The sequence below is a fragment of the Fukomys damarensis genome, unplaced genomic scaffold (assembly GCF_012274545.1).
Source record: "Fukomys damarensis isolate Sample0158 unplaced genomic scaffold, DMR_v1.0_HiC HiC_scaffold_5, whole genome shotgun sequence".
NCBI classification, from domain to species: Eukaryota; Metazoa; Chordata; class Mammalia; order Rodentia; family Bathyergidae; genus Fukomys; species Fukomys damarensis.
Window position 1 is genome coordinate 27,796,445 of NW_022900917.1, and position 15,306 is coordinate 27,811,750.

At 38.4% G+C, this 15,306-nt stretch overlaps 1 protein-coding gene across 1 annotated transcript; it reads right to left on the reverse strand.

Annotated features, from left to right (window-relative positions):
- Nucleotides 1–264: 264 nt before the first annotated feature.
- Ca2 (carbonic anhydrase 2) lies at nt 265–14,874 on the reverse strand. The gene is made up of 7 exons (XM_010618816.1): nt 14,791–14,874; nt 14,252–14,507; nt 6,549–6,667; nt 6,006–6,098; nt 4,922–4,984; nt 3,277–3,432; nt 265–392 (listed from the first exon to the last, which is right to left on the reverse strand). The coding sequence occupies exons 1-7, from the start codon at nt 14,872–14,874 to the stop codon at nt 273–275; spliced, it is 891 nt and encodes a 296-aa protein (XP_010617118.1). The 3' UTR covers nt 265–272.
- Between the last annotated feature and the right edge of the window lie 432 nt (nt 14,875–15,306).

Below are 15,306 nucleotides of genomic sequence, written 5' to 3' on the forward strand. Positions count from 1 at the left end.
CCCTATCCTAAAGTTTAAAAGTCACTGAATTGCAAAATAATTCATCTTTAAGATAACTTTGCTACAAATATATAAGAACTTTGCAAGTTTTTCTTTAATATAGCATCTTGGAATCACTTTAAGTATGACACTTGGCTTTGCTCCTCACAGTTTATTAGGAAGCACATCGGGTGAGAGATCAGCTGGGGTCCAAACCACCAAGGTTAAGGTTGTGCTTAGCTACAGGGAAACACCCAAAGATTCCTTGTGTGGATGCTGACTCTATGGCCATATTATTTGAAGGAGGCTCTGATTTGCCTGTTCTTCAGTGGCTGAGTGGGGCGCCAGTTGTCCACCATCAGCTCTTCAGGCTCGTGCTCTGCACTGAAATTAAGTTTACGGAACTTTGTCATCTATGAGACAATAAAACAAAATTAAATTACAAACTGAAGTTTTGCAATAGTGTTGACATATATGAGCATTATGTTTAATCTTGAAATACATTCTTCAATATTCACAGTCCCATGTATCCATGATCAGAACTCGATTTGGCTCCTAATAGATATGTAAGGACATACAGGTCACATGTATATGCTTTCATATAACAAACCAATATATATGTACAATGCATAAAGTCATTGGGATTATTTTAAAGAAAATTTTCAGTGAGCTTATTTTCCTATTACATTAAACAACAAAAGTCTGTAAGTCCATAGCTCTAACATGTAAGACAACTATAACAGCTCTAGTTTCAAATGATATTTTTGTTTTCTGCTACAGGGAAGACAAGCTACAGCATCTGTAAAGTCAGATAAAGGGTCTGAGATCTGAAAGCTCCACAAGCCGAGTGTCCAGCTGGCATCTCTGCTTAAATATATAGAAACCCAAGAATGTATTTTCCCAGGCAGGGTTTTCACACCATTGTCATTGATTTTTTTTATTGCCCTTGAACCTGTTTCATTTTCCTGGCCCACTGCTGTGACACAGGCAGCCTTCAAACCAGCCTTTTTTTTTGGTGAGGTTTTTCATGGAAAGTCCTATTTCTCTTCTCCTTGTCAAGACCTAATCTAACTGAAAAAGGGTGCTATAGGTGGTCATATAGAAGCCATCAACCTATGGCCTTTAACTTGATCATTTTTATGAAATAATATCCCTCCCACCCTTCCCAGTAAGTCTACTCTGATATAGGACAACACTTAAAGCATATACAGTCTATTGCTCCTACAATGAAAAGAAATTCTCTAAGGACACCTACGGTTGAGTCATACAACAGAATCTCCCGAACATGGAAGAGCCTGCTTAGGAAACAAATTGAAGTTTTTGGTCAAAATAGAGTAAGTAATTTACACTCCTTTTCCATCATTTAAATTACATTTTCACGTTGGTCAATTGGGCTCATTTATTTTAGCATCAGATGGTATAGAAAAATCCAGGTAGCAGATTCATTTATATTGCTTATCTAACACCCAATACCCCTCTACTTTCACATGAACAGATATGTATCCTCTCCTTTAATGGCAAGAGAGGTAAATCTGAAGGTCTCGACTGACCATGGTGATCACTGTCCTTTGGTGAGGATTGCACCAGACGTGAGTAAGGGTCATAGTGTTATCCAGGGAGGTATGAAACATTTGCTAGGGGCCATCAGGCAAAGGCATCTCCACTCTTAATAGGAGAGTTATTTCATTCCTCTTCGAAAGGGATTATATCTGGATGTAGTGCTCAAAGGGTTTTTCCAACAACCCAGGTCATCCGTTGCAAAGGTAAAAGAAAGTACAAAGAAGAACAAGCACTCAGGCTGTGTGGGCTGAGCATGGTCCCACCTCCAGACTCCATGTTACATGACATGAAAAATATCCCAACTATTATATTGGTACTTTGTAACTGTATATACAATTAACATTTCTAGTTTAATATCATTTTCTATCTTAACTGCAAGTCCAAAGCACAAGGACAAATGGAGTAGGTCACTGTCCTTACCCGAGGGTGTGCATGTACCCAATAAATCTATTTGACATAAGATCTATCAAAGGCAGACTCTGGTTTGCAGGCTCAGTTATTCTCAATGAAGGAAGCAAAGGTGTTTTCATATTTTTAAATCATGACCCAAACACTGCTTCTACAAATAAGAAGTAGCATTATATTCTTTCCCTACTTAAGAAGCCTGCTCAAACATTATGGGTACAAGGACAACATTCAGACTATTTTTTGGCCCACTTTGATATTATATACTGCAAGTGAGTTTCCAGTTAGATATAGATTTCCTTTAAAGAGAGATATGAACTATGTTTACTATTCATAGGTAAATATTCTAAGGGAGAACACAAAAATAGAATCCTTGCTCCCAGACCTGATTCCACTGAGGCAGCTGGGTGAAAAGCACTTCAATTTTCCGGTAACTCACACTGTTTACCAACACAATATCAGGCAGTGAAACAATAAAGCTGGGCAATGCAATCTCTCTTGTGCACTGAATATCTAAACTTACATGTCTCTAAATTTTGTGACTTAAAAAAAACATACTCAACAGTCATTTTTAAAAATGCTGGCTGCTGACTCTTTCTTTAAATTGTTTAGACCCATCCTCTTGTGAATCCTAAGAAACGCCCATTTTCCACATTCAACTGTGCGCTCAGACACAGTCAATGAAAAGTTCACTTGGACCCACCTTTGGGACTACTCCTTAGTGTCTTAAAAGCTGTAATAATCACTTCAGGTAAGAGTACCTGGTCTGAGCCTCTATGGAAAGCTACAGTGAGGTTTTACTGCAGGGGGGGGGCGCAGTTTGAACTTGGGACCTTGAGCTTGCAAGGCAGGTGGTGGAACCACTGAGCTAAATCCCTAGCCCTTCAGTAAGTCCTATAGATACTTGTTCTCCTTTGTCCGGATTCAGAAATGCATTCTTGTATAAAACTGCGGTGAGGACTTATGTAAGTGAGGAGTGGGCTGGGAATTATCACTGATAACTATGTAACCTGGAGCATAAAATTTCTGTTTTCTAGGCCTCTATTTCTTCATAGATAACCACAAAATTAATACATTCATTGACAGACATCTTTCTCATTAATCCTTACAATGACCATCCAATTTAGCATAGTAAACAAACCATGTGGGGTTATGATTAATAGCAACAATTTACTAAGCACTGTTTATTTGCTAAATACTATTCAGACACTAGTTGCCAGACTAGAAGCAGCAGCAAGACGATTACATCCCAGCCATATCTGACTTCAAAAGCCACGCTCCTCAGGCCCTGCTAAATGCTCTGTCTCTAAGCAGACTTCTCAGAAAACTGACCTGCTCACTGCTAACAGTTATGGGTTCCTTGAGTACAATCCAGGTCACACTTTCCAGAAGAGGAGGCGTGGTCAGTGAGCCTGGGTAAGTCCAGTAGTCCAGGCTCTCAGGAAGGAGGACACGAGGATTGAAGTTTTTGAATTCAGTGCTCTTACCCTGTTGCGCAAACACACAGATGACAACTGTTACGTGATCAGAGCAGGAGACCAGTAGGAGAACACAAAATATAAATAGGTCTATTCCTCTCTGATAACTGTAACTGTTTATAAACCGAGGTTCCACATATACTGGCAAACAAAATCAAAACAATTAACAAAATATTTGACTTGGAAATATAAATTGCCACGTATGAGCAAGAAAAACTAATTATTATTTTCACACGTCCACTTTTCATCTTGCCATCTAAAATAATATTTTGTTTTCCAGTAAGTCCTTAAACGATCATATTTAGCATTTACTATGAGACTTGTGCCACTAAAACGATAAATAAATTTAAGCTGCAGTAAGGAAAATATAGTGTACTTGAGGAGGAAGTGATTGTCTTGCTATATGCTCTTGATAGCTGTGTCAGAACTGAAGAACTGCATTCAGTTCTGGGTGCTGTACTCTCAAACTATAGACGCAAACAGGATGCGTTACTGGAAAAGTGACAAGGCTGCTGCGAAAAGATAAAACTAGGTTGTATGAAAAGGACTAAGGCGAGCTATAGAGATTATCAGGCTCGGAGCAGTAAGTGAAAGTCTGTGAGAGAGACAGTAAGGCCAGGAGGAAGCAGCGTTGGGCATATTCCATTCAAGGGGGTCCGACCATGAGGAAAAGGCACATCTTTTAAAAGAAAGATGCTGTTTCAATTGAAGGATGAGCTTTATGGGTTGTTACTGGTGAGGACATCAGTAGAAGCGACTGTAGCACTTAAACAGATGCTTAGTGACCTCCACACAGCTACGCTGCAGAGAGGATTTAAACACAGGATGAGTGAATTCAAAGAAGTCACATAGCATAAATCTCCGTGACACGGGGCTTTCTGCACCTTGTTCACTATTGTATCGCTTGGATTAGCAAAATGCTTGGCACATAATGAGCATTCTACAAATACTTGCTTTATGAATGAATAATTTGTGCAGATAAGCTGTTAGCTTCCATGCCATTATAAGATTCTCTTATTCTTATTTTCCATTAGTGCATGTTTGCAGTACACAATGTTTACATTCCTTGTGTAGAGTTGGTAAGTATACATAACACGTCTTCCTTCCTTTTTTCATCCTCTTTCCCTCCCCTCTTTCCTCCTCTTCTCCACCTCTTGATCTTCAACTGATAACAGCAAGACTAAACAACCACAAGTCTTAAGAATTATACTACAATTAGGATCAACCTTTTTTTTTTTTTCTTTTTCTGATACTGGGGGTCGAATTCAGGACCTTGAGCTTGCAAGGCAGGTGCAGTGGCACTGAGCTAAACCTCCAGCCCAGGCTCAGCTTTTGAAAAGGGAAAACAGTTAAACATATAAGCTCTATTTCATCTTTATTAGCTGTTCATCCACACCCTACATGTTAATAAGACCATTCATTTTGACCAAAGGGAATTCCTAAAACAGTGGAATATTAAAAATAGGTACGCTGAGGAAGGGCAGAACATTAAACTTTACCTTTGTTTTAATGGAATCCAGTACATCAAGAACTTTCTGAAGGCCTGGGTGAGCACTACCAATCTATACAACAACACAAAAGACAAGATACAGTAAACCAGCTGCTATGTGCCATTTTGATTTGGGTAGCACTGTCGCAAAACTTCTCCAAAAAAATAAAGCAAAATGTACCACTTTATACCACTTTCCCATCTGTCTTAGCTTGAAGACACTGATACTACATAGATATCCCTACCATCACTGCATCTTCAAACTGCCTCTGCTTTTGCCTGTGTAGTTCTAAAACTTAACTCTCAAATGCCCCCAGTGACCTCCAACTGCCAAAGTAAAGCTTACTCTTCAAGGCTGTATCTTACCGAGCCTCCTTATAGGATTTAACACTATCACACACTCTTCCTTCTAAAAGTTCTCTCCTCCTTTGTCTTGTATGCCCTTTAGCCCTCCTAAGAGACCCTGACTCTCATACTCCTTTCTGGTCACTTTATCAGCATCTTTCCCATGCCATAGCAACCTCACATTGTGCAGTTTCTTGGGGAGCAGATTCATCATCTCCCTTTGTGCTGTGCTAGGATGACTTCATTAATACCTGCATTTTCCACTTTAGTACATGGTGTCAGGGCTCGTGAATCTCTTGCCCATCCCATCCTTCACTTCCCTTTACTTCTGGCTAGAGGACAGCTCAAACTGGGAGGTCCAACCATTGCCTGAAATGCTCCAGAACTGAGCCAATGTCCCTGGCCCCTCCAGAATCTAATCTTATTTTAGCGCTGTCTATCATAAAACAAGACCTTAGTGATCTTGGCTTCAGGTTAAATTTAAAAAACACACACCTACCAGTCATCTGAAGTTAACCTTTTTATGCCTTAAATCGAAATAGTATCTAATCATGCTGCCTTCTAAGTTGTCTTTCTGACTTCCCAAAAGATGGTATGAAGAGATGGAGGAAGAAGTAAACCAGAAAATACTTCAGAGCCGAAGGCATTTCCTCAAGTCTTTTACAGAAGAATATCCTGCCTGATATGAATGTTCTATCTGGTCAGTCTTTCTTGAAAACGGGAAACAAGGAACTGGGCCATCAACTAACCTTTAAGAAAACACCCAGAACAGCCAGTCCATCGGGTTGCTGCGCAGCTTTTCCAAAATCCCCATATTTGGTATTCCAGTGCACCAAGTGCAGCTAAAACCATGGGAGACAAAAACCACAATGCGTGATTTACATATCAAAAGCCAACAGATCTTACCTGATGATCTTTTCTCCACAGCTAATGGATACTAAAAAAAAAAGTTAAAACTTGGTGGACTAGCAAGTGATTTCAACCACAACATGAAGACCAAGAAATGTAGAATTTTGAGGGAAAGGATGAATTTTATTTCTGGATTTGTATTAAAATAAGTTCCTCCCATTTGACTTCATTTACTTGCTGCAAATGGTGTCCTTGGAGACATTAGAAGAAGTTTTAGAGCCTTAATTAAAATCGCACAACTAAAGCACAGAAGAAGCAAATGTGAAGATCCTCTGGAAAAGAAGTGGCCCAGTTGCTGTGAGTTAAATTTACAATTAAACTTTTTAAATTAATGCTAACTAATGATTTACAAACATTTTTCCTTGTAAAGAAGCCTAACTTACCTCTGCAGCATATTTCAGTTTATTCACAGTATGCTCCGAACCATGCCCATCAGATGAGCCCCAATGAAAGTGAAACTGAACCAATCGGTATGTGCCATCCAGGGGTCCATCTTTCAGCTCTGAAATTAAAAGTACATGTGTGTGATATATCTGTGTACATGCACATATGTAGGTTCACATACATACATATGTAGGCACATGAAACACACTGCTGCTAAATATTACTTTTTACCCGCTTCACAGCACTAAATGTACAACAGCTACATTTTCTCTCTGCGAAAATTAAATATAGATTCGGAGTTAGTCTACATACTTTTCTTTTCTTTTTTCTTTTCCAGTACCAGGGATCAAACTCAGGACCTTGCACGTCCAAAGCAGGCACGGTGCCACTAACCTAAATTCCTGGCCCCAGAATTAGTCTACATACTGAAGAAAATCATATCAGTTGGTGTTTTTTCTCACATGCACTGGCTGAAGGATGGAGACTTTTCCCATTTTTGCTGATGATGAGCAAAGGAGTGCCTGTCTCTCTTGTGGGTTCATTTCAGAGTCAAGGTTCAAGTCCAATCAGAGGAAATTTCAATGAGACTAATAACTTCTCTGTGCATCATTTAGAAGAGTCGAGGCAGCTATCTACAACATATCTGCACATATAAGTATGTTTCAATACTTGCAAATGTGAGAACCAGGCCTCCACCATGGCCGGTGCCTAATTTGCTAACCTCTGACACCAGTTCTGACATCCTAGAATGTGTAAAGTAGTAAGTGTTTCATCGATTTGAATTATCCTTGCACTGTTATGAATTAGCTTTGTTCCTTTAAGATTTTGTTAAACTCTTAATTTGCTCATCTGTAAAATCGATACATTTGACTATGCATTTCTTCACTAATAACTGATCTATCATCTACTATATAAAGTGTATAGCTCTCTGTTATCTCCAAGGACTTAAAATTCTAATTACAATAATTATACCGAAGTTCTACTATCCTGGTGTTAATTTAACTTTATTCAGTAAAATCAGTACTAGAAACCAGTCTTCACCTATCTATATCTGTCTGTAGAGATTTAACAAGTTGTATATTGAGCAGATCATGATAGTGAGAAATCATTGTTTAAAAAAAAAACACATTTTCTACATGTATTGAGATTTAATCAATGTAGTTAAAATCTTTTAAAAGTAGTTTAGTAAAAAAAAAAACACCTTTTCTACATGTATTGAGATTTAATCAATGTAGTTAAAATCTTTTAAAAGTAGTTTAGTTTTACTGTTTCATTTCTCTAGTAAAATAATTAAAACAAATGTTGCCTTAAATGCATTTGATTAGCCTTGGTTTATAACTCTATAAAAGAAAGAGCTCACGTTTCTTTTGGCTTTTCAAGACAAAGGGAGGTCTATACACTAAAGTTTTTTTTTCCCCCTTAACTTCACATAAATACACTTAGATGGAGCAACACTCATTCATCTGTTCAAAGTAAAGGATGAAATTAGTACACAATACTTGGGCAGATTGGCTTTTATGTCTCCTGATACTTCTCCCTGACAGCTCTGTCTTATAATAGGCTAGGAGAAAATTGGAAGAATGAAAGCAGAAAAAATTAATCATAAAAGGTGTTATATTACAGATCTATTAAGACACATGCGTTTGGATATGTTCAGATAAAATTACATTTCTTGTTACACAAAATCAGCTAATGGTAAAGTTTATTTTTATCTGAAATTTCTGTAAAAAAAATAATTAGTCTTACCCCACACCAAGACTAGGTGTTTCAGAACTGGAGAATTCCCTTTTTTTATAATAATGTGCACTTAAAAATAGAATACAGGTTTATGGAGTAAATTGATACTGAGTATATTCCTGTATAATCACTCTTTAAAGCTAGTAACCAGTTGGCTGATCATGAAAAACAAATGCCATTTGTAACATTAGCTCTATCCACTGACAAAATTATTTAAATAGAGCTATATTAAGCATTTAAATTAGCTGATCTTTATAAATGAATCCTTGATCTTTGTAAATGTATCTCCTTTTCCCTTATACATAATCATACCAGGATTTTAAATTTTAAGAAAATAAAGCTCACCATTATTTCTTATTCTCTCTTGCAGACTTTAAAAGTATATTCTTTTCTTTCTTTTTTTTTTTTTTAATGCTGGAGATTGAACTCAGGACCTTGCACTTTCGAGGCAGATGCTACAGAGCCACTGAGCTAAATCCCTGGCTTTAAACTGGATTTTAATATAATTGCTTCACAGAACATTTAGAATTAGGCAAGAATTGTAGTACTTTTATTTTAAAATGTTCAATGAGCGCTTTAAAAGGGGTGAGGGGGAATCTGGGTTTGTCATCAGATACCTGCTTTAGCTCCTGTTAAAACATTCTGTGGGGGCTGGGGATCTAGCTCAGTGGTTCCACTGCCTGCCTGTGCAAGGTCCCAAGTTCGATCCCTGGTACCAAAAAAAGAAAGAAAACATTCTGTGATACAATAGGTCTGGACCCTATAGACTGCCACTAACATGGCTGGATTTTACAGAGGAAAAATAGTCAGCAATTTCTGCTATTTTTAAAAATTATTTTTTATTAGAAAACAGATTTACTTTAAGCTATGATAATTCAGAAAATGGCCTGTAGCAATCACAAAAATCAATCAATAGACCAATCTGGAATATATGATTTTTGTGAATTGTGTTCCACAAAGGATACAGAAATACAAATGGGCTTTGTACTTTAATTTATTTTCAAAATCCTCAAAATCAAAATCAAATTCAAATTCAAGAGCTCCATCGGTTTTAATTTTCATGATCTGGCATCATTTCAACACAACATAACCAGAAGGTATAACATTATAGAATAATCTACCTTTGTATATTACTACTAAGGAAAACTATTAAACTGTTTGGGCTTTTTGTTAATAATAGGAGATTCAGCAATATTGAAATTCAGACTGCCCATATGAAATAAAACTGAAAATTTAGCGTTTTTGAATATTTTTCTTCCTAACATTATTATTGTTGCTTAATTAAGACACGTGTGACTAACAAACAAGCCCCTTTGCTGTCAATCATCTCTTAAATCCAAAATACAAGTTACTATCAATTGTCTTCAGTTTAACTAAAAGCTAAACAATTTCCCAATAATGAAGCAAATGAAAAATTTCACAGAAAAAACATGACATTTCTAGGAGCTAAACAGTCTTCTCCATGACTATCTTGAGAATTTTTAGATGACACATTACTATTTTCACTACTGATGAAATCGTGTATTTTATTGTTTACTGACAGAAATCATTCATGCTAGGGCTAGGTGTCAAGACAGAAAATCTCAGGGAGTAGGCAAGAAATACACACGTGCTTATTTCAGTGCTTTGAAACAAAATGTTTAGGGGGTCACTTTCACTAGAGTAAACAAGGTCAAATTTTAAGGGAACGACTTTTAGTTTAAGCTACACAGCAGTTACACAGGAGTAAAATTGACACTTTCAACAGGAATATAATTAACTGCAGCTTTGGCCAGTTTTCCAGCTATCTAGGGTTCTGCTTATGTCACATGCAAAGTTCTTTTATTTGTTGTCACTCTGCTTCCTTTTAATTTGTGATTGCTTGAGAATTTTGCAGCTTCAAAAGAAAGTCCCTTGAAAAATCGACCAGAATCCAGGTACAAAGACCTACTGTCTCATGGACAATGGTCTACTTGAAAGAAACACATGAAGTACATTCTGTTTCCTTCTTTTTTCTTGAAATAACATAAACACGAAAAGAATTCCAGTATCTAAAACAATAGAATGAGAAGGATGTATGGGGTGATGCAATCATCCGGGCACTTCTGCCCCTAATTCTGTGATAACGCAGGGGAGTCTTACTCATTAATAAAAGTTAATAAGTTAGCAGAAGTTAATTATTTGACTATTATTCGTTTCTCCCAGATAAAGTTGGCAAACAAACATCTCAAGCAGGGAGAGTTATTTTTTAATAAAGGTTTAGCAATTTTCCATTAAGGTGGTTTGTTATAAAGGAATTTAGGAAAACTGATGAGAACTTTAAACCAAGCTCCTACTTAAAGCCCATTAAAGAATTATCTCCAGCTTAAATAGCAATAAACTCAACCAGCTTAGTTCCATACAGCCAAAGACTTACATAAGATAATATTTAGAGCATATTGGGAAATCTGAATTTATGAGAAGTTCTAGAAAGCTGAAATCCCATTAAGGAGGGGAGAAAAGTAAAGGAACTGAAGCAAAAAGCAAGAGGTAAAGAATATCTAAAATGTTAATATCAAATATAACTCCAAACAAAAAGGTCATTAAGTAACCCAAATAATGAGTTTTTTTTGGACTTAAGTGTACAAAATAATATAACAAGATTTAAAACATGGTATATATGCACTGTTAACTATGGCTAACAAATTCTTTTGTTTTGTTTTTTGTTTTTTTGAGACAGGGTCTCACTACGTAGTTGAGACTGACCTGGAACTCAGTATGTAGCCCAGCCTGGTCTCGAACTCACAGTGATCCTCCTGCCTCAGCCTCCCAAGTGCTGGGATTACAGGCATGGGCCACCATGCCCGGCATATCAACTTCTTTTGTTATGTGATTGCTTTTTGGTCTCTCCAGTGGACTAGGAAGAAGAGCCTCAGCAAGTTATTTAAACTCCTAAACTGTCTGCTTCTTCATGTTTCTTTAAGTGGGTTGACTACAGAATTTCAACTATTTGCTCTCACTTTGAGAATCTAGGATTTTTTTTTTAAGTCTAAAGGGTATTTCTCCACATGGTATAGTTTTTAATTTATTCTGTAGATGGGTTTTTCTTTTATGTCAACATTGTAATGCTCTTTTTTTTGCTACCGGGGATCAAACTTGGGTCCTTGCACTTGCGAGGCAGGCAGCAGCACCACTGAGCTAAATCCTTGGCACTATATTCTGCATTCTTGTCTAACCAAAATAACTGAAAGAGACATTGGCAAAATCACAAAGAAGTCTTCCACGTCCTGGGGAGAACAAGTCTCTATTACTGCTTACCCTTGCTTTTAACATACTTTTTTCCTTTTGCCTTTCTAGAACGCATACTATGTACTCTATTTCCAAGATATCAAACTCCTTCGAGACTTCATATAAGCCTTATTTACCCCAAAAACCCTTTTCTGAGTACCCAGCTAGATTCCTAAGCTTCCACCACATTTCCACCGTCCCTTAGAATACTTCCTTTTTGCATTTATCGAAGTGACTGTCTGTGTCTATTATTTCTATGTCTCTCTACTTCAGGTATCCTCAGCCTAAAGTCTGGGGATTCATGGCAGAGGGACCCGGCCTCCATCCCACCTTCATGAAGCTCAACTTTCCAGGGACTTAACTGGTGTTAGCGATTTTCTTGTATAACAATTAGTGGATGATAATACCTGTGTCTCTAAAGACGCCGCTTAGAACCCTATCTAAATCAAATATTTTTATTCTGTTTTACAATCTAACTGCAGCCATTATTCACCAGAAGAAATAGCTGGGAAAACGGGGCCAGCTCTAATCAATTACTGCTCATGCAAAAATCCACCAAACAATATATTCCAGGTGAAAGAAATTAGATGATAATGTCATAAATAAAAGCAGCACACATTTAATATAATAAACAGGATGTTTCACCGCAACACAAGAAATTAATTTGAAAGCCGATTAAAGTTTCTTCAGAGACCTTAACACAGGCACTATAAGCTGCAGCACTCCTGCAGTAAAGGCAGGCAGACGGTGTGTGGTCACAGGGGTCACCCTGGGGAGCTGCTGTGCTCCGGCGCTGGGTGAAGGGCTCCACACAGTGTCTTATGGGAGATTCTACTGCTATCCCAACAGCACAGCTACAGAAGCCTAAAACTCAGAGAAGTCAAGTTACTGTCATTCCCGAAGTCACCAAGCTAGTTAGTGGCAGAGCTAAAACTTAAATTCAGATCTGTCTGTTCCAAAGTGAGGCTTGCAGCCAGCAGGCTAAAAGCTGAAATCAACTTTCCAGGAATATGCATTACTGGAAACTAATTTCTTTATGCATTACTGGAACAACTAATTTCACAAACACCTTTGTAAAAGCTACCATTGAGGGAATTGTTATCATCGGTTCCCATTTGTTTCCTCATTCTTCTCAAAAACACCCACTTGAAGCATCCAGTTCTAAATTTCTACATAGCATCCGATAGGGTAAATAATTAATTAGCTGGGCATTACATCCATTGCTAACAATAATTTCACTGTGGCTCTTTAGAAAGAATTTGAGAGCTTTAGACTAAGATAGTTCACTTTTTCTGGATTTTGAATGACTAAAAATGAAATTTTAGAGGTACCTTTCTATACGTATGTACAATATCTTGAGACCTTTGATCAGGCTATAAATATATAATTTTTAAGACAAAAGAATTGTGTTAAATTTTATCATTTGAGCATTGTTTCCTTAGAATGGGAGAAATACTTGGCAAAGCAACGTAAGCCAAATCGTTGGAAAAAAAAAAATGTCTTCAACATAATCCCCTACTTGACTGTAACCATAAGAAAGCCACACAGTACGAATCTACATGTTTGTGTATGTGTTGAGTGTCTGTGTGTGGGGGTGTGTCTACGTGTACTAAAGAAGTCTATGCACAGAACAGGTAGGTGGAAAGCATTTCTCGGATAATCTCCGCATCAAGTGTGGATATGACTATTATTAAACTGTCTTCCTGAATCTCTGTTTCTGAAAACCAAAGTTCAAAAATTTCCAAAAGAGATTGAAGAATTTTTTTTCAAAACTGAACTGAATATAATGTCCAGCTACTAGAAAAGAGTCAATCTAACCATAATGGATTTAATTACACATTGCACCTTAGCATCATACGTCATTACTCCAAAACTGTGACAGCATTACTGAACATTTCCTGGCTTTTCTCATTGTGCTCTTGCACTCCTCCCACTACCACCAAAAGCCATGGGTTGGCAGCACCATTTCATTCAGTGACCTTCAGAGGAAAGAACTCGGCAAAACAGGACACTGGCAATTAAATCAAGCAGTGAGCAAAAAAGGCAGCTACTATGTCTAAATGAGACTTCTCAACTGTTTCTAAATAAAATAGAAGGATTCAATGGGCATCCTATAAGCAGCCCTACTACAAATAATTTACAGTAACTGGACTTGTCAGTCATGAGCCAGGTATATCCCCCATCTCTGAACACCTTTCCCTGTGTCATGAATTTCTGGGTAGATACCAAAATATGCTCCCACCTCTATCACAATAGCCAAGTACCAAGAAATGGTCATGAATACAACGTCTTCCAAGAATGTAAATTATTTTAAATTGACAGATATTCCTCACTTTTCACTGCTACCTTGGCAATAACACACTAAGATATAATTTTTAATAGATGGGCATCCACTCTGGAAGACATATTTTAGAAAGAATCTTATCATTCCAATTGTTTCAAATTTTATTCTGGCTAATCCAGAAACCTCTTGTGACTTTTCACAGCCATACTGTGGTTATTCAATGCCCTTCATAAAAGCCAGGCATCTTACAAGGGAGAAAAAGTAAGACCCTGAATCTGCTATCTCTGTGTTGCAATGAAAACAATCAGTATGACATCTCACAGTACTGAGACAAACTGTAGTGTTAAGGAGTTTCCGTGAGTGCTCTTGATTTCTTCCATTAAGCTGGAAAGCAGCTAATGGCTAAAAGGCACAAGTTACTTTTTAAACACTGACCTGCTTTGTTCTGGGGGTCATCAAACTCCACATTGAAAGAGTGGCCGTTGTTGATGATCCTTTGAGAAATCGGTTGGTCATAGCTAAGGCACAGGGTCTTCAGGGCAGAGTCATACTTGACTGCACTGGTGTTAATGTCGACTGGGGACTGGCGCTCTCCACTGGCAATGGGAAAGTCCTGGTGCCAGTGCTCAGGACCTGAAGGCGAGAAGACACTTGTGAATCCCCCAGCTTGGGCAAGAGGACATCCTGACCCCTAGAAAAGGACCACGATTCTGGGGTCAATCGGCTCAGCTCCAATTCTGATGGCACCGTAAATGGTACCTTTGAGAAAGAGAAACATTTGGGGATACAGTCTGTGCCTCAGTTTCCTCATTTGTAATATGGGGTGATACTATTACAAACTTACTTCATAGATGCTGTTTTGAGAATTCGAATGGTTACATAGTTACGAATAATGAGTGTTACATAATTACTTGCTAATATATTTATGGTCTTTCAAACTTAAATTCAGAAACTGAAATAGGGCAGACACCAACGTCAGGGATCTGGGATAGGCAAACTCGTGTGAGGCATGCATGCAGGTCCAGAGTCCCCTCGGTTCCTCGACCTGGATGAGCCATCGCCCGCGCACAGCCACCCTGCTTTAACCGTCAGGGCCCGGCTCCGAGGGAAACCCCACTTCCCCTGAAGATGAGGTTCGCCCCACTGGCCAAATGCATCTTCGTCCTCCCTCCTCTGGCTCTAGAAACCCAGATCTGTGCTAGGGATAAAGCCCAGTGATCGGGGCGGTCTGACCCTCGAATTTCATTAGTTGAGAAACGAAGGAAAACTCAACCATGAATGATGGCTTTGAGGAAACGCCGCGGGACAGTCAGTGCAGGAATCTTGGCCACAGGTGGTGCCCAAGCGGACTGGATGCGGCGGGGGCGGGGAGGTGGCATCCTTCAGTTTCGCCGAGATCCACAACTAAAATTTTCCGTTCCAAGCCGTCCCCACTTCCTCCGAGGTCCCGCTACAGCCCGGGGGACCCAGAGGGGAGCGCCCGGCCCCGC

What these genes read in the sequence shown, in the direction of transcription:
- Ca2 (XM_010618816.1), bottom strand. Translation starts at nt 14,874, where the DNA reads ATGGCTCATCCAGGTCGAGGAACCGAGGGGACTCTGGACCTGCATGCA. An exon ending in AACTGAAATATGCTGCAGAG is followed by an intron (nt 6,099 to 6,548) that starts GTAAGTTAGGCT and finishes CCATGGTTTTAG; the next exon opens with CTGCACTTGGTGCACTGGAA. An exon ending in TTCTGGGTGTTTTCTTAAAG is followed by an intron (nt 4,985 to 6,005) that starts GTTAGTTGATGG and finishes GTTGTTGTATAG; the next exon opens with ATTGGTAGTGCTCACCCAGG.